The 23,519-nt window shown below is 42.3% G+C and overlaps 1 protein-coding gene across 2 annotated transcripts; it reads left to right on the top strand.

Moving 5' to 3' along the window:
- Nucleotides 1-62: 62 nt before the first annotated feature.
- On the top strand, nt 63-21,879 carry Gskip (GSK3B interacting protein). Of its 2 annotated transcripts, none has more exons than XM_069997627.1 (3): nt 63-173; nt 17,952-18,210; nt 20,268-21,879. In XM_069997627.1, exons 2-3 carry the CDS (start codon nt 17,953-17,955, stop codon nt 20,427-20,429), a joined length of 420 nt encoding a protein of 139 aa, XP_069853728.1. In that variant the 5' UTR covers nt 63-173; nt 17,952; the 3' UTR covers nt 20,430-21,879. The 2 variants fall into 2 exon arrangements, with proteins under 2 accessions (XP_069853728.1, XP_069853729.1); XM_069997628.1 differs by lacking the exon at nt 63-173 and adding an exon at nt 6,116-6,345.
- Nucleotides 21,880-23,519: the final 1,640 nt, after the last annotated feature.

Raw genomic sequence — 23,519 nt, 5'->3', positions numbered from 1 at the left:
TAGCGGAAGTGACGCCACACTGGGGAGCCGGGGAGGCGGGGAAAAGGGTCCGGGCCGGAACACTTCCGACGGCGAGGAGGCGGGACGCGGGCGGGCGAGGAGGCGGCGCCGCGGGTCCGGCTCCAGTCGCCTCGGGAGGAGGACGAGGAATTGGACGCCCGGTGGGCGCGCGGGTGAGCGGCCGGGACTGTGGGTAGACGGGCGGGATGCCGACGCCGCGCTGCGGACGTGCGGTGAGGAACGACGGGCCGATTGGTCCGGAGTGAGAGGAGTCCGGAGGCGTGTCCGGCCTGGGCCGTTCCGGTCTCTCTGACCCCGGCCTGCCGGGAACTGATGCCGCGGGCGCCCCCCCCCCACCGCGAGGACCGGAGCCCCTCTGGGCATCCCGCCCCGCGCCGGGGTCCGGAGGCCGGTGCCCTTGGCCGGCAGGTTGCCGGCTCCCCGCCCGGGCTGGCATTGTTTCCGAAGCTTCCTCTCCGCCGCCGTTCCTCCGTGGTTTCTGTTTGCAGCGCGCCTCTCGTTCCTCCTGGGTGTGTTAGTTACACCGTCCGCTAGGAAACTTGGGGTTTCGGGGCATTGGCGGGCAAAACTGTGTCCTCGATGCATCCCGAGCCCGCGGGAACCTCAGTGAACTATCTTTGCTCGCCTAGGGATTGCACGACTCTGTCGTTGCCTTTTAGGAGGCAGAGGTAGAGCCGCCTAAGTTAGGCAAACCCTGGAAGGCCTGGGTGCTGTTGTGGGTTCAGAGTCCTGATGCCTGACCCTGAGCCACCTTGAACCTGCCACTGCCCTCCGGGAGCTTGTTGCCTCCTCCGTCCAGTGGATCGGATTAATAATACCTTGTGTCCGAGGGTTTCTAGGAAGATTACATGATGTGAGTTAGGGCACGGACCTAAGTAGTCTTGAAACATAAAGCTGTTTAATTAAGGATAGAACATTAAGATGACCCGTGTAAGTTAAGCCACCCGTAGCCCACGCCTGTAATCGTAGCTATTCTGGAGACTGAGATCTGAGGATAGCAGTTCGAAGCCCGCATAGACAGGAAAGTCCGCGAGACCAATTTAAGCACCCCAGAAAAATCCAGGGTTGGAGCTTTGGCTCTAGTAGTAGGGCGCTATTTTTTTTGCGGGGGGGGGGGTCCGGTCGTGGGGCCTGAACTCTGGGCCTGGGCGCTGTCCCTCAGCTCTTCAGCTCAAGGCTAGCGCTCTACCACTTGAGCCATAGCGCCACTTCCGGCTTTTTTTCTTTTTGCTTATGTGGTGCTGAGGAATCGAACCCAGGGCCTCATGCATGCAAGGCAAGCGCTCTACCACTGAGCCACCTTCCCAGCCCCCAGCGCTATAATAAAAATAAATAAAAAGCTGCGCCCAGGCCCTGAGTTCAGTAAGCCTCAGTATTGGGTTCGTTTGGGGATATATCTCAGGGGTAGTGTGCTTGTCTAGCGTATAGGTAGGTGGCCCTGGCTCAGATGTAAGGCTAAAAATTTAAAAAGCAGAACCTTTAAAGAGTTTATGTTCTTTCCCTGGGATCGCCTGTGTTTAGCACTGAGCTTATTTTCTGTACTATGAGTTTGCTCTTTTGTTTTCAATATGCATTTGTAAAAACATCTTTCCTGCTCTCCTTGCACCTGTTGTTTTGCCATCATTTTCCAAAATTTTTCATAAATTCCCAAGAGAAAGAATTCCCCTGAATTACATAAAATGTAGATATTACAAAAGAAATAATCTCCATGACTCTACATGATTATTCTAATTTACTAAGTGAAAAAAAATCTCCAAGAAACAAGTAATGAGGTGAAACCCATCTTACAAAATCCTGACTTTTGTATGTAATAAAAGAAGAGACTGGGAAAAAAAATAAAGAGTTTATGTTCTAAAGTAGAAAGCCATTCACTTATCTAGTAAAGGTTTACTAATTGCCTACTATATGTCAGGGACTATTGTAGATGCAGAGCAGTAAACAGACTAAGCCCCTGCCTTCTTGGAGCTTACATTTTGTTGAAGGGAGAAACTAAGTAGTCAAACAACATGCCATTGTTGTGAAAATTCCTAAAGGAAAAATAAAGCAATATAAGGGGAATTCAGATAGAAGACTCAGTAGTTACTTTTTTTTAACATATAGTGTGCTAAAAAGAAGACTTATTTAATAAGATGACACATTAACGAAGGCTTAGAGAAAGTAAAGCACATGCATGCCCAAAGAACTGTTTTCCAGGCAAGACTGGAAAGCCAGTGTAGACTGTCGTGGGCATGTGTTGGTGAGTTCCAGGAACAATGGAAGGGAGAGAAGGAAAGAGTAGAAGCTGAGGTCAGAGAGCAGGTCATTCGGGAATTATAGGAGCTTGGGCTTTACTAGAGAATGATAAGCTAGCTTATGTTTTCTCAGAATCATATGCAACTACAGTGTTAAAAATAGCCTGGCTGGGCTGGGATGTAGCTCAGTGGCAAAGCGCTTGCCTAGCAAGTGTAGTGTCCTGGGTTCAATCCCCAGTACAAAAAGAAAAGGCAAAAAAAAAAAAAAAATACAATTAAAATAGTCTGGTATAGGGTTCGGAGGACTAAAGGTGAATACAGCAAGAGCCGTTAGAAGGATATTTTAGTAACCCACACTGCAGTGGAACGTGATTCGAACCAGAATGTGAAGATGGTTAGAGGAAGCTGGGGTCTACGTATATTTTGAGGATAAAAAGACAGATTGCTAAGTAATAATTATAACACTTGTCATAAAAGGAGTATAAACAAAGTGCTGTGAAAAGTCAAAGTTGGACTCTCATCTGGAAGTGAACTAGAGCTTGGGAGGTTTAAAACTGGCTTTTCAACAAATGGGTGAGACTTGAACTTCTTTCAGTAACTGTTGTATCAATACCTTTCCTTCGCTGTATAGAATTTTACTCAGGCTGTTCATAGAGAGCCTGCAATTTCAAATATTAGAAAGGAGAATAAAAATTGAAGATTTTTCAATATCTAGCACATTCCAGCAAAGTGTTATGTGTTGCCTTTTACACTTTATACATCTTAGGAGGAATTCAGCATAAATGTTAAGACAGTGTTCCTAAAACACAGTGCTAATACCTAGCATTAACTGAGGAAGATGAAAACTGTTACCAAACTAAATATCATCAGCTATTTAAGAGTTATATAGAAGGATTTGAAATGACAGGTTATAAGATGTATACCATAGACTCAATCAAAGAAATCCATGTTAACTTGAATTCATCAATAAAAATCATTGGAGTACAGGCTCCCTACCAGCCAGCAGTAGTAACCACAACCTTTACATTCTTTACATAATGTAAAGAATATAACTTGGAGTCAAATGCCTTAAGTTTGGGGGCTGCCCTCTTCTTTAAAGACCTTAAGGTGTATTGTCTTTTATTTTAGTACAGTAATAGGCATCAGACTATAGGCATCATTGAGCTATGTACCCAACTCCCAGCAGAATTTTTTTAAGACAGGGTCTTGCTATATAGCCCAGATTGACCTCAAATTCACACTTTTTTTGGATTGGGGGGGTGATGGGCTGTGACACTTGAACTCAGGGCCTGGGTGCTGTTCCTGAGCTGTTTTAATCAAGGATAGCACTCTTATCACTTTGAGCCACAGCACCACTCTGGTTTTTCTGGTGGATAATTGGAAATAAAGAGTCATGGACTTTCCTGCCCAGACTGGCTTTGAACCTTAATTCTCAGATCTCAGCCTACTGAATAGCTAGGATTACAGGTGTGAGCCACCAGTTCCAAATTCACAATCTTTCTGTCTCCGCCTCCTGAGTGCTGGGATTACAAGGGTGTGCCACTACAGATATTCCTTGAAAGTACCAGGTACTCAAAACCATTCTAAGCACTTTCTATATATTCACTCATTTAGTCCTGTCAGCATCACTTTAAGGTTCACTTTAGAAAAAAATGTCTTAACTGAAAGAGTCTAAAACATTTTCCCTGAGTTGCAGGGTAATGGATGAAGCCAGAATTCTAACTCTAATCAATTTGACAGCTTACTTACCACACCATACTGGGTCCTTGTGCATGTTGAGAGGATCTCCAGATGGTGGTATATGGCACAAATAAAAATGACTAATGTTCTGCATTCCAGCCCTCAGCTGGTTATTAAAATGTCAGCTGAAAAGTCAGAGTATTTGCCATCTCTACTACTCTGGAAATCTTTCTGCTCAGACCAGATATATTACCACAACTCTCCTCATTGTGTCCTGAAAGATAGAGCTTACCTCTGCATTTCTCCACCTCTTCAAATGCCATTATTTTGTGATAGAACAAGATAAAGTTGAGTTAGTTAAGAGGAGAATAAAAGATTAATAATTACTATCTTGATAACCTATTTCATGTATCCTTCAACACACACACACACACACACACACACACACACACACACACACACACACACACACACACACACACGGCTGAGAATGAGAATATGGTTTAGTGGTACAATGCTTGCCTAGCATGAATGAAGCCCTGAGTTCGATTCCTCAGTACCACATACACAGAAAAAAAAAAAAAAAAAAGTGGCGCTGTGGCTCAAGTTGAGCAAAAGAAGCTCAGGGACAGTGCACAATCTCTGAGTTCACGGCCCCCATGACTGGGGGAAAAAACGCTAACACAGCCAAAAAGTTATGCCAACAGATGGAGAAAAAGCTGGATCCTGAATAATTTATGTGTGATGTTTTAAGGAGTCATTTTTGGAAACATTATACGAGGTGATGCAATGTACCAGAATAACTGATGGCAATTGTATGGAATTCCAATTTTTGAAGGCTCTGGCAACAGAATATTAGCCTGTGGTAGAGAAGCATGTGAAGTTGAGAGGGAAGCAGTGAGGTTTTCTGATTTTTATCTCTTTATTGATTTGCTTTATGTTGGTTAGAATGCAGTTTAAATATAGTGCTAAGAGTCCTTATTTCCTAGAGGGTTGCATTGTAATAAGAAACAATAATTCCTTCATATTTTTAAGCATTCAGTGTTTGTCTTTTTCTTAGGATCTATTTACAGTATCTGGTTTTGAAGAAAAAGTTTATAGGATTATAGTGTTGCCACTTATTTATAGATCTTAAAACTTCTTACATTAGCTCAGTGTGTCTCTTTACCCTACGCTCTCTCCTTAACAGAAAAACCCTAAAATTCTGTTATATCAGTTTGTGGTTTTTTGGTAACGTGTGTCCTTGCTGAAAGGGGAGGCAAAGTAAATGTGTAAATCGGCATAATGGAAAAATTGCTATTTTTGCAAGTGCTTCTGATTGAATATTTCTATTTTCAGATGAATATATTCTCAGCTATTGAAAAACATGCAAATGCTGAGTTGTAGAAAATTAAGATTAAATCACACTCTAACTTTGCCTAACTTCTGAGTTATAATCATAGCTTCTAATTATAATTAACTTTACTCATCTTTATTTTCAAATAGTTGTTGGACTTTCCTATTTTGTTTTTGAAATAGGATCTTACTAACTTTACCTAGCGGGCTTTGAATTCATAATTTTTCCTGCTGTGTCTCATGAGTAGTTAAATTACAAGCAAGCACCACCATACCTAGGCTTAGAATGATTTTTGTTTTGTGTTAGTAGGATTTGAACTCAGTTCCTAGCACTTACTAAGCAAGCACTCTTACCACCAAGCCACACCTTCAGCTCTAAGTATTTATTTGTAATGTAATATTTATTTGCAAAATCAAATCTTTAATTTTATTTGAATTGGATGTTCCCAGTTACTTCATCCTAATAGCCTAACTTCTATGAGAAACATGTTTTTCTTATGCAAGTTACATGCTCTACTTTCTACACCATGTACTTTCCAATACACCACAGAGTTCCATTAATTTTTTATTGCAAACAATACATTTCCATCTTACCATAAAAAAATTAGAATGTATATTTGTCAGTTTTTCATTCTCATGATCAAACATCTGACATAAAGACATAAAAGCAGGGTAAAAACAAATGTTGGCTGGCAGTTCCAGAGGTTTCAGTCTTTGAATGGCTGATTCCACTGCTTTGGCCTGATGGAGAAGTCAGAACACCCAGATGGAGAGGACATGAGGAAGCAGAGAGGCAGCCAGGAAGCAAAAAGAGACAGGCAGGGAGGGCCTGGGATAAGATGTCATCCCCTAGGACACACCCCAGTGACTTACTCCTCCAAGTAGACCCTACCTCAGAAAACTTCATTCATCTCCCCAAAACACATCAGATTGTGACTCCATTAGTGGCTTAACCCTGATTAGATCAGAGCTCTCAGTGATCTGACTGCGTCACAGTGGCTCCATCCAGCTGGGGACCAGGCCTTCAGTGCCCAAGCTTTCCAGGGAACACATCACATCCAAACATAACAATTTTAAGGTACCAATACCTTAACTTTTACTAGAGAAAATAACAAGTAGAAAGAGTTATAAAAACCTAGAGAGGGCTGGGAATGTGGCTCAGTGGTAGAGTGCTTGCCTAGCATGAGCAAAACCCCGGGTTCAATTCCACAGTACCACATAAAAGCTGGAAATGGCACTGTGGCTCACATGGTAGAGTGCTAGCCTTGAGCAAAAGAAGCTCAGGGACAGTACCCAGGCCCTGAGTTCAAGCCCCAGGACCGGCCAAACAAAAACAAAAATTTAGAGAATGCCCAGCTCAGTACTCACCTTCCACTTTTCACCTCTGCCTGTTAACTTTATACTGGCAGATAATACCTTTAATGTCCATCTTTTTAAGTTAATTCTTTGGATTAGAACAGTATTTGTCAAACATTTTCACTCCTAATATTCCTGTCAAAGATCAAAAGGAAACCTTCATATTTAAGGGTATGCCCTAAAGAAAACATGGCTTAAGATTTCTAAACATTTTTGTATATCATATTCCATAACACCAACATTATAAGGGTCATGTGTGTTTTCTTGTGACTTTGTGTACCCCTTGTCACAATTTGTATTACAAATTGAGGAGCAGAGTGTTAGAATTTTCCTTGGTCTATTCAAAACACATTCAGTGAAGACCTTTGTCCAGGCACTGTGTTGATGACAAGATATCACAAGATCTCATCTTCATGGGCCTGACATAGTGCAGACACAACAATTAGTAGCAATAACATATAACTTAAGCAGGACCACACAGAATGCCATTTAGGATATGATGATTGAGCTAATTTCTGTCTTGAGATTCTATATAGAATCCTCAAATCCAAGCTGAATTCTGAATCAAAGTACTGTGTGTGTGTGTGTGTGTGTGTGTGTGTGTGTGTGTGTGTGTGTGTGTGTGTGTGTGTGTGTGTGTGTGTGTGTGTGTATACTTTTTTTTTTTTAGCTAAAACACATGGATGTAGGTAGGACTAGGGATGGAGCTCAGTGGTAGAACAACTTGCCTGGCATGAGCCTAGGTCTTGAGTTCAGGTTTTTTTGTTTGTTTGTTTTGCCATCCTGGAGCTTGAACTCAAGACCTGGGCACTGTCCTGAGCTTCTTGTGTTCAAGTCTAGCACTGTACTACTTGAGCCACAGCACCACTTCAAGGTTGTTTTTTGGGGTTTTGTTTTGTTTTGTTTTTCTGTTTATATGGTTCTGAGGAATTGAACCCAAGGCTTCATGCATGCTGGGCAAGCACTCTACCACCAAGCCACATTCCCAGTCTCAGTCTTGAGTTCTTACTGCAGCACAAAAAAAGGTCTGGGAGAGGTCTCATGTAAGCTATGAGAATGAAGGAGCTAGCAAGTTGTAAAGTTGGTCTGAGTATCACAGGCAAAACAGAAGCCAATGAAAAAGATGCTGATGAAGTGATTTCCATCTTAGATCTGTGTCTCTGTGACCAAATACCTGACATAAACAACTAAGGAAGGCTTTATTTTTATTTGCTCATGGTTTCAGGCAGTTTATCCATGGTTGCTTGGCCCCATGTGCTTTGGCAGAACATCATGGTAGGGGAATGTGATGTAGAAAGGTCTTTACCTCCTTGCAGACAGGAAGCTGAGAGCAAGAGAGGAAGGAAGGGGCCAGGGAGAAGAGATGCCCAAGAATTTACCCCTGTGACCTAACTCCGCCAGCTAGGTCTCACCTCTTAAAGTTTCTGGAATCTTCTAAAATAATTCTGCCAGCTAGGCAGCAGGCATTCAACACATGTGCTGTGGGGGACAGATTATCATTTATCATGGCCACAAGGCCATGAGTTCAAACCCCAGTATTATCCCCCAAAAGTCTGTTATAACCAACAAAAATGTTTCAGTAATACTTCAAAAAAGTACTTTAAATCTGAGTAATATTATAAATTTATACATATCATGATTCAAACCATAGCAATAAGACTACAAAGTTAGGGCCAAGCTGCCAGGTAGGGTTTTCCAATTCTTAGTCAAGAAAGATTCTCCCACCTTAAAAAGATGGACAAGCCAGGCACTGGTGGCTTATGTCTATAATCCTAGCTACTCAGGACGCTAAAATCTAAGGATTGTGGTTTGAAGCCAGCCTGGGAAGGAAAGGTCTGTGACTCTTTATCTCCAGTTAACCACCAGAAAACCAGAAGTGGTGCTGTGGCTCAAAGAGTAGAGCACTAGCCTTGAGCGAAAGCTCAGGGCTAGTACCCAGGCCCTAAGTTCAAGGCCCACAAGTGACCAAAAAACAAACAAAAAAAAGGTTGGCAAAAATTCATGAAACAATGGCTTCAAATACTTTTGAGCATTCAGAGTGGATAGTGATCCCTGAGAGGCAAGATAGAAATGAGGTGAGCCCCTGTTTATTGCCTGGAAAGGCTTTAGGTCTTGCAGCAAGACCTAAGTGTCTGGTGATTGGCAAAAGCCAAGGCAGCTAGGAGTGTACTTACAAAGTAGAAAGCATTACCTCACAGAGGGAGAACCGTGAGGAGATACAGAGAATTAGAGCAAAAGAACTCCAGCAAACCATATTCTGAGCTAAAGCAGGACCAGTGATAGTTCCTGTTGCCAAATGGAAAACCATAATTCATGTAGCATTGAGTCAAGAAATGTTTTTTGCTTCACAGTAGGGTAAAACTAACCAGAGACTAGCTACAAGAAACTAAAAAGCCTAAAAACAAAGCCCAAGAAAAGTAAAGCTGTTTCTAATTAACTATATCAAGATAATGCTCAGTATTTACAGAAATATAAAATAGCCACCATCAAATTCTCAATAGATATCCTTCAATCAAAAATCACCAGGCATGCCAAAAAAAATTTTAATGCCACAAATATAAAGCAGCAAAATGTAACCCATAAAAAAGAGAAAAAATGCAATTGAAAGTAACTCAGAAATAACATGAAACTAGTAGATAGGACATTTCAGTGCTTAAAAGTATTTCTTGTGTTTTGGATTTGGTTTGAAATGCTCCAAGGGTTCCTGTATGGAAAGCTTGGTCCTCAGTGGGTCATAGAAGGTACTAGAACTTTTCACTGCGGGGGGAGGGGGGAACCTAGCGGAAGATGGAGGACACCAAGGGTGCTGCTCCTGGATCTCTGGCTCCCATGTCCCCATGCTCTCTCCCTGCTTCTCATGGGCTCCTGCACTCCACCACAGTGCCCGCCATTGTATGCCATGCACCCAGGCCCTCACCAGAGCCGCACACATTAGACTACTCCATCTTGAACTTTACCTTAGCAGACAGAAGCAACAGAAAACAGACTAAGACCCAGCAAATGGGCCTAGTGTTTCATGACACTGTTTTCATAGTCCTGCAGAAAGAATATGACTCCATAAGCCTTGCACCATCCAAGCAAGCTCTTGACTGAAAACATGCATAAACTTCTTTTCCCTACCCTTCCCCTGACATAGTGCCTTGAACTGGATTCTCACCCACCCCCACTCCATTGTGGTCTGACTGTGGGGCTGGAACTGTAGAATACATAGTTTGGACCCTTTCTGAGAAGACAGCTTGGGAGGCGCTCTGACCTCCCTTGAGGAGATCCCTACAAACTGCAGTGCACCACACATTTGCCTGCCCAGTGTGTTTATGAAAAGGAAGAGCAAAACAATGGCACCTGTCTTCACATGCTTTCAACCAGGTGCAGTCACTGGTAGACATAAGATGTCTTGAGTGCTAGTCACAAGCATTCATGACTGCTACCTCACCTGACAGAAGTTGTGATTGTGAACTACCCTACCTTCAGGTCATCCAGAAGTCATTCGGGATTGCAGACCTTATTGAGAAAGACTTGGGATATAAAAGTCAGGAAAAGATGCGACTGCAGAACCAGAGATTGGCATCGTTTGCTTTTTGAAGATAAAGTCAGCAGCCATAAGCCAAGGAATTCAGGTGGCCTTTAACAAGGAAATTGAATCTCTGAAGCCCCAGAAAAAAAAGCCTTGCCTGATACCTTGATTTTAGATTGAACATCTCCAGAACTATAGGAGAAAAAAAAATTGTGTGCTACTTCAGGCCACTAAGTTTCTGGTGATCTTTTTACAGCAGCAATAGAAAATTAATACAAGCACAATCTGAGTCTCAGATTTTATAAAGCTTTTGTTAAGCACTTTCTGCTTAATGGGCACCAAAAGATCATCATCATCATTAAGGTTCCATAATTTGAATCTTTTTACCTCCATAGTCTGTTGAAGAACTTGATCAACTACTGCTTTTAATTTAGAGTAAATGCCTGAATCAATTAAAGATGCTTTCTGTTGCCAGTAAAAAATGGGAATTTGTTGGCTGCAGTAACTGGAAAAGGATAAGGTTAAGAATCAAGGTGGCCCCAGCTACATTTCTGTGTGAATCGCTTGGCTCTGTTTTCTTCCCATTGTTAGCATCATCCTTGAACTCTGCCTCTCCATCTCAAGATCTCTGCCAGGAAGGTCTGGGGTTCTATGCTGTGTGCTGTCACTGAACTATTCTGGACTAAGGTGACCCAGAAGCATTCATATGTTGGCTCACTGAAAGCAGTCCAACTGGCGACTAGAGTCAATCTCAGCCAAACTGCTTGGGTATTTTATCCATTAGCAGAAGAGGTCATTATAGTTCCCAAAAATCTGGTTGGTTTTAGCAGGAAAAAAGAGGCCAATAAATAGTTTTACTGGGCCTGGGAAGGTGTCTCAATGGTAGAGTGCTTGCCTTGCATGCATGAGGCCCTGGGTTCGATTCCTCAGTGCCACATAAGAAAAAAGCCGGAAGTGGCGCTGTGGTTCAAATGGTAGAGCGCTAGCCTTGGGCTGAAGAGCTGAGGGACAGCGCCCAGACCCAGAGTTCAGGCCCCACGACCGGACGCAAAAAAAAAAAAAAAAAAAAAAAATAGTTTTACTGGACTAAAGAGTCTTACTTACATGGTTAAACCTGCTTAGCAGCCACAAGGCCATGAGTTCAAATCCCAGTTTTATCCCCCAAAAAGTCTGTTATAGCCAGCAAAAATGTTTCAGTAATACTTCAAAATAGTACTTTACATCCCAAGTAATAGTATAAATTTATACATATCATGAAAATTATGAATCTTGGCCTCGGATAGCCGGTCCCCCGTTCGTCCCCGCCGGCCCGGCCCGGGGTGCAGAGAGCCTCTCGTCCTAGGAAACGGGGTGTGCGGCCGGAAAGGGCGCTGCCCCCACTCCCGTCACGCAACGCACGTTGGTGTGGAACCTGGCGCTAAACCATTCGTAGACGACCTGCTTCTGGGTCAGGGTTTCGGGCCTAGCAGAGCAGCTCCCTCGCTGCGATCTATTGAAAGTCAGCCCTCGACACAAGGGTTTGTTTTAAAAAAAGAAAAAAGAAAATTATGAATCTTATAGATCATTCAGAGGCATTTCAGAGACAGTCTTCAAGGAGTTTATAGTCTTTGTGAAAGTATCTGTCCTCTTTCCTGCCCTCGCTTCTCCTTACCCCTCCCTTCCCTTCTCTCTCCTCTCTCCTCTCCTTTTCCCTTCCCTGCCCCCAGCTTGGTGCTGATAATTACACAGTGGTGTAATAATCAGTGGTGTAATTATCAGTGACCTACTTGCCAACTTGTAAGGATATCTTCCCTTGTCGAACCAGTTTCTTCTACATCCTCCAACATGAAAGTCCTAATTGCAATGAATTAGACTCCTGATAAAAGAAAACTTTATTAATAATTTTTGACATCTGTTATTGAGAACCTTGGTTTTGTTTTTGTTATTGTTGTTGTTTGTTGGGCTTGAACTCTGGGCCTGGGCACTGTCCCTGAGCTCTTCAGCTCAAGGAGGTGCTCTACCACTTGAGCCACATCACCATTTCTGGTTTTCTGGTGGTTAGTTGAAGATAAGAGTCTCATGCCTGGGCTGGCTTTGAACTGCAAACCTCTGATCTCAGCCTCTTGAGATCTTGGATTTTAGGCGTGAGCCACCAGTACCCAGTGAATCCTTGGTTTTTTAAACAGGTTAAATGTGCAACACACTTTGGAGACTTAGAGTGGACAATCACATTTGGAAATCTTTTTTTTTTGGGGGGGGGGGGGAGGGTCCGGTCCTAGGGCCTGAACTCTGGGCCTGGGCATTGTCCCTCAGCTCTTCAGCTCAAGGCTAGCACCCTACCACTTGAGCCACAGCGCCACCTCTGGCTTTTTTCTTTTTGCTTATGTGGTGCTGAGGAATTGAACCCAGGGCCTCAGGCATACAAGGCAAACACTCTACCACTGAGCCATCTTCCCAGCCCCACATTTGGAAATCTTTAAAATTAAATTTGTAAACATAAAACATGGCCAGGGGCTGGGAAAGTGGCTCAGTGGTAGACTGCTTGCCTTGCATGCATGAGGCCCTGGGTTCGATTCCTCAGCACCACATAAACAGAAAAAGCCGGAAGTGGTGCTCTGGCTCAAGTGGTAGGGCGCTAGCCTTGAGCTGAAGAGCTGAGGGACAGCGCCCAGGCCCAGAGTTCAGGCTCCACAACCAACAAAAAAGTAAAAAATAAAAAAATAAAACATGGCCCGGCGCTGGTGGCTCATGCCTGTAATCTTAGCTACTCAGGAGGCTGAGATCTAAGAATAGCAGTTTAAAGCTAGCCTGGGCCCTAACAATCTCCCCACCACCTGAAAAGCGGAAGTGGTGCTGGCTCAAGTGGTAGAGCACTAGCCTTAAGCTGAAGAGCTCAGGGACAGCGCCCAAGCCCAGAGTTCAAGCCCCATGACTGAAAAAAAATAAAAATAAATAAATTAAATAAATAAACCATGCTCAGATCAGTATATTAAGCACTATATTAAAGGTAGAAGTTTTTAGACAGCCAATATTTTTTCTTTTTATAGTATATTCCCTTTAGGTGTTAGTTACCTGACGAATTCCTCCAGCAATAACTGTTGGTGTTATAACTGCCTTGGGCAGCTAGCAGTGAGCAAGAGTTTTGTTCTGAGCTGACACTGAGAGGTGAAGGCCCTCAAAACCTCATTAGTTGAAAGAGAATTGGAGAAATGCAGTACTTACACTTTTACTACCTTTTTGTGAATTGGCTTTATATAATTTATACATTGTCTTGACCAATTTTTTTTACTTTCACCATATGCAAGTGAGGTATAGCTGAAGGACCTCTGCCTCTTTACAGTTTTTTGTAGTAGTTAGAGTACTAGTTTCACAGCAGAGCCATTCAGGAGCTCTGATTAAACAAAACCTGTTCAGATGTCTGTCTGTCTCCCTGCAGTGAAGTCAGCATATCTGGGAACTTCTCCAGGCAGTTCTCACAAGCCCCAGAGCGTAACTCAAAAAGAGCCCAGTGAGAAAATGAGACAGATGCATTGTGGAAAGTACAGAAGGTACAAGCCAGTGTCTCACAGGGTATTAGGCTTGTCAGAAAAAGTTAGGGAGGCTGTCTTTAAAAAGGAAGTTTATATTTGTAACAAAAGTCATCCTAATCTCCAGCATGGTGATGGGAGGGTCTAGACTAAGCTCAGAACTCAAATAGATAGGAAATGAGTGTTCACTAATTCTGCAAATGGATGAGGACTAACAGCAGATACTTAATACAGATCTGAGGAATGACTATCTTAACTTACTTTAAAAGCCTGCCAGGTCCAGTATCTAGAGTCCATTTTGCATCCAAAGTAATTTCACACTAAGTTTTCTCATTTCTCCATTTCATTATTAGTGGTACTCAATGCCAGGAAAGTACTTTTGAACCTATTTCCAGAAATGCTAGTAGGCCTGCAAGGCAGTGGGCTGTAGTGGGTCGGGTTGTCCCAGGAGACACTGCTGTGAGGAAGGGTAGTCCAGTAAATACGGCTTTACAACAGCAGGCTGTCCACTTGGAAAACAAAGCTACACAAAGTAGATCCCAGGTAGAACACAGAGTTGCATAAAGGAGGATTTAGAAGACAGCTCAGGGGATTTTTAAAGTGTAATCCAGGGGTTGGGAAGACCTTAAGGAAAAAGCATAAAAGAACTTTAGGGAGCGGGGAGGACTTGAACTCACACTTCAGAAAGCCTGAAATTCTTTCCACTTATACTTTCTAGTAGCCAAATGATCTTGGAACTAAAAATGTCCTGCAAACATCTACAAAGATATTTACTCAAGGAAATACATATTAAGCCAATGAGCTTTCATTGTTTTCCTTTGTTTTTGTTTTGAGGCTTTACTTGCTAGGCAGGTACTCTGTTTTTGTTCTTTGCTTCTTCAATTGGTTAAAAAAAAAAAAACTGTGAGTCATGGGGCTTGAACTTTGTGCCTGGGCACTGTCCCTGAGCTCTTCAGCTCAGGGCAAGAGTTCTACTATGTAAGCTCCACTGCCACTTCCAGATTTCTGGGGGTTAAATGGAAATAAGATGGGGCTGGGAAGGTGGCTCAGTGGTAGAGTGCTGGGTTCGATTCCTCAGCACCACATAAGCAGAAAAAGCCAGAAGTGGGGCTGAGGCTCAACTGGTAGAGTGCTGGTCTACAGCTGAAGAGCTGGGGAACAGCACCCAGGCCCAGAGTTTAGGCCCCACAACCAACCAACCAACCAACCAACCAACCAACTAAATAAATAAATAAATAAATAAATAAATAAATAAATAAATAAATAAGGAAATAAGAGTCTCACGGACTTTCCTGCCTGGGCTGGCTTTGAACTGGGTCCTCAAATCTCAGCCTCCTGAGTAGCTAGGATTACAGACAAGAGCCACTGTTGCTCAGCTTCAATTGGTAAAAATTTTAAAGGATTGAAAAAAGTATGTAAAAGGGGCTGGGAAGGTGGCTCAGTGGTAGAGTGCTTGGTTTGCATGCATGAGGCCCTGGGTTTGACCCCTCAGCACCACATAAGCAGAAAAAAAAAAGCCAGAAGTGGTGCCATGGCTCAAGTGGTAGAGCGCTAGCCTTGAGCTGAAGAGCTGAGGGACAATGCCCAGGCCCAGAATTCAGGCCCCACGACCGGACCAAAAAAAAAAGTATGTAAAAAAGAATACAGTCCCTTCCGTTCTAGTAGAATATAGAAATCAGTAAAATCTTGACACTCTGGTGGTCAAGGTAGAATCTTGACGTCGTAGCCAGCTTGGGCTACATACAAGGCCAGACCTGTCATACTAACAAAACAGCAAGACAAAAGCACTCCAGCCTTTTTGTGAAGGGTGAGTTACAGTATCTGTTGAAACTTAACACAAGCATGTCCTTTGACACAGCAGTTCCAGTTCTGAATATCTCTGCTAGAGGAATAATTGAACATTTAAAGGAAGTATAGCTAAGAACATGGCTCCGTATAGAACTCCATCAGGGAGATAGAGAAGCCACATTTTGAGAGGTTGAATTGGGAGTCTTTGTTAGGAAGCTGAGGAAGAACTTGCAGCCCTGAATGCTCTTACTACAAAGCTTAAAGGCCACACCCACATCACAGCTGATGTCAGCTGTTCTGGGGACTAGCAAAGCTTGTCCAACTAAAGCAAGCAAGGGGGAACAATTGAGGACAATCAAGGACAAGTATTCTCTGTAGCAAAACTTTCCTGGAGCTAAACAACTCATGACATGCCTTCAATTTAAAGAATATTGCCTCTATAGTGCTTAACAACCCACAACACAGCTGCAGATCAAAGAAAATCCTGTGTCTCCTCTAGAGTTCATCATCCTATCACGAGAGGCCCAAATAGCAACAAAAACAAGATGGCATTACTTAGATCCAGTATCTGTACTTCAGAGAGACCTCAGGCTCAGCCCCCAGCACTGCAAAGAAAAAAGGGAGGTACTATGTATCCACTAGTGTTTAGGAGGCATTGTTTGAATAGTTAACACCTAATAAAATTCTAATCAGTATGAGAATTAACATCGCGGGTAAGTAGGAAAAAGATGATTTTTGGAACATGTATAATTATCTGTGATTTTACTGTGTGTTACATATACGTTGTCCAAGAACCACTGGAGCCACAATAGACACAAAAATAAAGAATTGTCTCCGTAACACAAAATTTATTTGTATAGAAGGGTGCTCCATCAGCCAGAAATCTGGCAAACTCGCAGGCTACTCCTATTCACATAAGGTGACCATTGAAGAATTTTGAGATAAGACTGACAGTACATAAGTAATCTCAAAACATACCCAAACCCTCTCCTATTTTTCTTAAGGGCATGGCAGAGTTTTTTTATTTATACTTATTGTCACACTGACATTGAAAATGTCACATTGATTATTTCTTTGTATTTGGTTATACAAAAAAAAATCAAAGAAAAGACCCATATACTACCAAGCTCTGCTGTTTCTTTTTTTTTTTTGGGGGGGGGGGTCTGGTTGTGGAGCCTAAACTCTGGGCCTGGGCACTGTCCCTCAGCTCTTCAGCTCAAGGCTAGCGCTCTACTACTTGAGCCACAGTGCCACTTCCAGCTTTTTTCTTTTTGCATATGTGGTGCTGAGGAATCGAACCCAGGGCCTCATGCATGCAAGGCAAGCGCTCTACCACTGAGCCACCTTCCCAGCCCTCTGCTGTTTCTTGAACAAGCTGAGGTGTGTCTTCTGAGGTACGTCTTAACTCTCTATCTTGGAAAACCCAGTTTAGGCAAGCAAAACTTTACATTTCATAAATCCTTCCTTATCCCAAAGCAGTTTCTGTTTTCCTTTCTGTACTTGATCTTGTCTTAGCAGAATAATCAACAACAGTCTACCCACATGACCAAAGCAGGAACTTTTTTTTTTCCCCCTTGTTGGTCTTGGGGCCTGAACTCCAAGTCTGGATACTGTCCCTCAGCTCTTCAACTCAAGGCTAGTGCTCTACCATTTGAGCCACAGCGCCACTTCTCGCTTTTTTGGCTTATGTGGTGCTGAGGAATCGAACCCCGAGCCTCATGCATGCAAGGCAAGCACACTACCACTGAGCCACCTTCCCAGCCCAAGCAGGAAGGTTTAAGCAGTCCACTTTATTAGGAAGGATCAAGCAGATAGAAGGGAAAAAAGAGGACAGAGACTTTAACAGATCAGATCAAACTTTAATCATTGCTGAAGAGGAATGCTAAGTAACACAAAACAGTCAGCTACGAGGGGTCTAGAATTTACATACAGTTAAATAAGAGACGTTACTGATTGTGAAATAAATCTGGTAGTTGAAGTAAAAAGTTCACCCACAGCAATGCATACTCATACTCTCTGGGGGTAAGTGGTAGTGAAGGGGTGTGTGTGTGTGTGTGTGTGTGTGTGTGTGTGTGTGTGTGTGTGTGTGTGTGTGTGTGTGTGTGTGTGTGTGTGTGTGTGTGTGTGTGTGTGTGTGTGTGTGTGTGTGTGTGTGTGTGTGTGTGTGTGTGTGTGTCAGATTCCCATCAAAAAAGACAGTCTGTTCACTTGTGAAAACTACTAACAGTGGCAGTCATGGATTTGAACTTAGGGTCTGAGTGTTGTCCTTTTGTTCAAGGCTAGCCCTTTACCACTTTGAGCGTATCACAGGGACTTACCTGCCCAGGCTGCCTTTGAACTGAGAACCACAGATCTCATCCTCCTGAGTAGCTAGGATTGCAGCATAAGCCACAAGCACCTGGCAGTCCCTGAAAATTATTAGCTAGTGTTTATACCAGATAGCAATTTCAGGCCATGGCTGTTTTATTGAAACAGTAGGTGTCTTTCTGTTAACAAAAATTTGCATCTGCCTTTCTATAGGATGGAAACCGACTACAACCCCATGGAGCTAAGCAGTGTGTCGGGGTTCGAAGACAGCTCGGAGCGTAATGGTTTTGAAGGAACTGATGTGAAGGACATGCGGCTAGAGGCAGAAGCAGTAGTGAATGACGTCCTCTTTGCTGTTAACAACATGTTTGTCTCAAAAAGCCTGCGCTGCGCAGATGACGTGGCCTATATCAATGTGGAGACAAAGGAAAGGAACAGATACTGCCTAGAGCTCACTGAAGCAGGGCTGAGGGTAACTCTTCTTTTTAGAAAAAAAGAAAAAATAGTAAATCCAAACCAATCTATTAGAAAGGGATGGGGGAGGCTGGGAATATGGCTTGTCAAGCATGCATGAAGCCCTGGGTTTGATTCCTCAGTACCACATAAATAGAAAAAGCCAGAAGTGGTGCTATGTCTCAAGTGGTAGAGTGCTAGCCTTGAGCAAAAGAAGCTCAGGAACAGTATCCAGGCCCTGACTTCAAGCCCTAGGACTGTTAAAAAAAAAAAAAAAAAAAAATCAGGCTGCCTATAATCGTAGCTACTCAGGAGGCTGAGATCTGAGGATCTTGGTTCAAAGCCAGCCAAGGCAGGAAAATCCATGAGACCCTTGCCTCCAGTAAACTACTTAGAAAAGCTGGAAGTGGTGCTGTGGCTCAGGTGGTAGAGCGCTAGCCTTGAGCAAAAAGAAGCTCAGGAACAGTGCCCAGGCCTAGAGTTCAAGCCCCAGGACTGGCAGAAAAAAAATGAAATCAGGCATAGGGGTGAACAGCTGTGGTCCTAGCTGTTCAGGAGGCAAAATTAGTACAAGACCTGAACTCACCAGTTCTTCTGGACCACTCCTTCTAAAATACAGTTCTGAAAACTGTAGTGGATTTTAAATAGAAATAGGCAAAGAAAAGTAGAAAAAGTGGATCTGACAGCAAAATCAGAAATGAAATTCATTGATGAATGACCAGGAAATCATCATAATTTGGCTAATTCTCCAAATTGCCTGGAGTAAAAGAGAAGTAGTTTTGATAATCAGAAATCTTAAATGTGAGTGATATTGGGTGAGTCATCTTATCCTAGGGCCCTGCATCTTCATCTAAAACCTAGAGGCAGAGACAGACACAGAAAGAGAGAAGAGAGAGGTATAAGATTGAGGGGTGATTGAATAAATGAAGGATATTTTTTTAAAAATCTGGACCAGCTGTAAAAAGCTGTCATGTAGTAGGTGCTCAAATATTTTTCACTTTAGTTGACTTGGCATTATCAAGCTCCTGTCCTGTGTCAGTAGTAAGACATTATCCCGGTCTACCAGGAAGATTAATCTATCAAGAACAAGAGAAAGGAAGATAGAAGTGTACAGTATTACAGAGTGCTATAGGAATAGAAATTCCCTTTAACACTAGCTACTCAGGAGGCAAAAAGGTCAAGAGACCCCCATCTCAGCCAGTTACTGGGTGTGTACTTATCATCACAGCTATTCCAGAAGCTGAAGTGAGAAGGATAATAGTTCCACACTAATCCATGGCAAAAAAAAAAAAAAATTGCAAAACTCCATCAAAAGAGAAAAGGCTACGTATAGTGATGAACATGTGTCCTCCCAGCCCCACAGAAAACATACCCAGGATTGCAGGCCAGGCAAAATGTGAGACCCTAGCTCAAAATAACCAGAGTAAGCCGGATATGGGTGGCTCACATCTGTAATCCTAGCTACTCAGGAGGCTGAGATATGAGGATCATGGTTCAAAGTCAGCCCGGGTAGGAAAGTCTGTGAGATTAGCTTCAGTTAACCACAAAAAAAAAAAAAAGCCGGAAGTAGAGCTGTGGCTCACATGATAGAGTGCCAGCCTTCAGGACAGTGCCTAGACCCTGTGATCCAGCCCGAGTAACCAATCCAAAAATAAACAGTAAATGTATAAATTAGTTTTTTTTAACATTTTTTTTTATTGTAAAGATACTATACAGAGGGTTACAGTTACATGAGTGAGGTAATGAGTACACTTCCTCTTGAACATTGTTACCCCCTCCATTGTTTTCCCCCTACTAAATTAGTTTTTTTTTAAATCAATGATTCCAAGCAAAGAAAGTGTGTAAGATAAATAAATAAAACCTTTAAATTTTATAGATTCCTCTAAGGGAACATTTTGCTTGTGTTCCTATGTCATGTTATAAATTACTTAAAGCCTTAAAAATGTATTTAAAACGTGGCTATTCTGTTGATTGAAGAGGAGCATCATTAGAGAATGGCACAGGCAAGCACTTGGATTGTGCCTTCTGGGAAGATAGACACAAGTCATTATATCTGTTCCGTCTTTTCTCTTGTAGGTGGTTGGTTATGCCTTTGACCAGGTGGATAATGATTTGCAGACGCCCTACCATGAAACAGTCTACTCCTTGTTGGATACACTCAGCCCTGCCTACCGGGAAGCATTTGGCAATGCATTGCTTCAGAGACTGGAAGCTTTGAAAAGGGATGGTCAGTCATGACCCAGCTTCTTCCTTTAAAGGGAGTGGCTGCTGGTTCCGAATGTTAACAGAAAACTTGAACTTCTTGCCTATGATCACAGTAGAAAACACATCTTTGGTTTTGTGTGTTTATCATTTGCTTCAGATTTAGGCTTTTAACTCAGAACATGATTGACAAATGAGTTGTCTCAGTTTCTGACTCATTAAGAGAATTGTGAGGCCATGGCTAAGACACCATTATTAACATTCAGATTCCTTTACACAGTTTCTCTGCATTTCAAACCCTAATCAGTATCTCATTCTCTTACCACAGGGCTTTGAAGCTGCCAGCACTCTCTTTTACATAGGAAATTCTAGATTTGCACAGTAATATAGGAATTAGGATTACCTAACTTCAAACTTGGATTCAGCCTGCTAAATCAGGGGTTTACTACTAGCTTGGACTGACTTTGTAGTGATTGTTTTGCTACTAGCCTTATTGGAAACAAAACGATCCCCTGCACAAATTTTGAAATTCACTAGTTCACTTATTCTGCTTATATTACTAATACAGACTGATAAAGGTGGGTTCCTTATCTAATAATTACTTACTAGTGCTTAACTAATAGTAAGTGTAAAATGAACTGAAATAGTTCTGCATTCCTTGTTTGCAACCGCCAGCCAACTAAGCAGAGGAAAAACCGTTAGCAAATGAATGTAATAATTACTTGTTTCCAAGATATCTAAGCACATGAGCAAATACAGGAACAGGCTCCATTCTCAACAAAAAGCATCCTCAGTGTATATTATTTCAAAGAAAGAAGCTTCTGGTTTCCTAGAAGACAATATTTTGGCCTGTGTTGATTCTTATTCTGAATGTTTGTTTACATAATGTACAGTATATATATATATATATTCAGAAAGTATTTTTGCTTCAACGTTTCCTTTCTATGATGTAGTGCTTTGGTACTCCCACGGGACCCCTCCCTCCCAGTTAGAGGGACAGTGTTCTGTCTCAGTGCTCAGTGTACAGTGTCATATGAGTGCATTGTATGGGTTTGAAACCAAAGGATGAATGAAGCATTCAGAGACTTCATATTTGAAAAAGATACTCTGTATTTTATATTTTGTTACAAGTACTGATCTTTATAAACTTACTAAAAACAGTACCATGCTGCTGCATATTTTCAAATACATGCTGAACAGTGAGGACTGAGAAGTAGTTTTTCAGTCACCTAAAGCAGCCACTATAGAAATGTTGAGCTAAAATTTGCATCTGGGTACACCTTCATAAATATGTCATTTGCAGATTTTTTTAAGTTATTTTACAGTAGACAATTTTAGGCTCCAAAGATCTTACGAAAGCTTGGGATGTAGCTCAGGTAGAGCACTTCCCTAGCATGCTGAGACCCTGGGTTCAATCCCTGGGACTGGAAGAGGGGGGCAGGGGGGAGATGATGTGGACCAGAGCAAAATAAAGGGTTGAAGTTCATTTGTGTCAATGTTCACAGATTTCTCTGGACCGTTGGGTTATGTATGGTCATGCATGGTCATCCTCTGCACTGTTGTCAGATGCTTAACTGTTCAGAAATGAAGTCTAACTTCAGGTTGAACTCTCTCATGCTTAAACTCAGGCTAAGTGTAAATGATATTTGTAAAGTTTGAATAAAATCCTGTTTACTCACTTTTGAGTTAAGTATGAAGGAAAGTAATTGTACATTTAAAATTGAAATTGTTCATTTTGTGATAAATGATTGATTCCAAGAACTTCTGTCTCTTTGAATTACTAAAATTTTATTACTGTGGAAGAGGAATAAGAAATCAGTATTTGGTCGGAATGTGGCTTAGTGGTAGAATGCTTGCCTAGCATGCATGAAGCCCAGAGTTTGATTGAATTCCTGAGTACCACGTAAGCAGAAAAAAACAGAAGTGCTGTGGCTCAAGTAGAGCGCTAGCCTTGAGCACAGAAAGGCTCTGGGACAGAGCCCAGGCCCTGAGTTCAAGGCCCAGGAAAAGAAAAGAAAAAAGAAATCAGGACTTTAGTGAAACTACATAGATACAGAAGACCTAATCACTAAATCTTCCACTTAACACCATTGGAGGAATGTAACCTTATTTTACTTCTAAGGGAAAAAGCAAAGTCTTAAAATTAACAGAAATCAACACGAAAAAAGAAAAAAAAAATAGAACAACAGGAAAATAATATAATCAGACAACTCAGAAAAAAATGCACAGATGTCCAAGGAACACTCGAAAGATGTTCTGAATAGAAAAAAATATATGGAGAAAAAACAATATGAGAAGGAAGTACTTAAAATAACTGGGCTTACAGCGGATAGAGACTAATGGAAGGAAGTGGATGTGATCAAAGTAAATTACATGCATGTAAAAGAAAATGGGAGGGCTGGGAAGGTGGCTCAGTGGTAGAGCGCTTACCTTGCATGCTTGAGGCCCTAGGTTCGATTCCTCAGCACCACATAAGCAAAAAGAAAAAAGCCAGAAGTGGCGCTGTGGCTCAAGTGGTAAAGCGCTAGCCTTGAGCTGAAGAGCTGAGGGACAGCACCCAGGCCCAGAGTTCAAGCCCCATGACCAGACCCAAAAAAGAAAAGAAAAGAAAATGGGAGCCAGGCACTAGTAGCTCACACCAATAATCTTAGCTACTAAGGAGGCTGAGATCTGAGGACCATGGTCCAAAGCCAACCCAGGCAAGAAAGTCCATAAGACTCTTCAATTCACCACCAGAAAACCAGAAGTGAAGTTGTGGCTCAAAGTGGTAGAGCACTAGCCTTGAGCAAAAAAGCTAAGGGATAGTACTGAGGCCCTGAGTTTAAGACTATAACCAACAAAAATGAAAATGGGGCCTTTTCACCTAGTTGTTTTTCAGATGCTCTTATTTAAATAACCAGAATTTCATGAGGGGCATGCTTACATTTGGTTAGAAACCTTTCTTGAAATATTTGTAAGAGAGCTTTTGCAAACAGCTAATGGATAGTGCCAGGCACGATGGCATGTGTCTGTAGTCTCAGCTACTTGGAGGGCTGAGGGAGGAGAAGCACAAGTTTGAGACCAGTTGGGCAATTTTAGAGACTCAACAGGCTGAGACTGTCTGTGGTAACAGGCTTGTCTGACAGG

This window comes from Dipodomys merriami, unplaced genomic scaffold (assembly GCF_024711535.1).
Source record: "Dipodomys merriami isolate MVZ:Mamm:240054 unplaced genomic scaffold, mDipMer1.0.p SCAF_50, whole genome shotgun sequence".
Lineage (NCBI taxonomy): Eukaryota > Metazoa > Chordata > Mammalia > Rodentia > Heteromyidae > Dipodomys > Dipodomys merriami.
The sequence above is the reverse complement of the archived record's forward strand: the minus strand, read 5'-3'. Positions and strand labels throughout refer to the sequence as shown.

Excerpts from the sequence above, each read along its gene's own strand:
- Gskip (XM_069997627.1), top strand. The coding sequence starts at position 17,953 with ATGGAAACCGACTACAACCCCATGGAGCTAAGCAGTGTGTCGGGGTTC. Across the intron at positions 18,211-20,267 it reads TCACTGAAGCAGGGCTGAGG|GTGGTTGGTTATGCCTTTGA; the intron begins GTAACTCTTCTT and ends TTTCTCTTGTAG.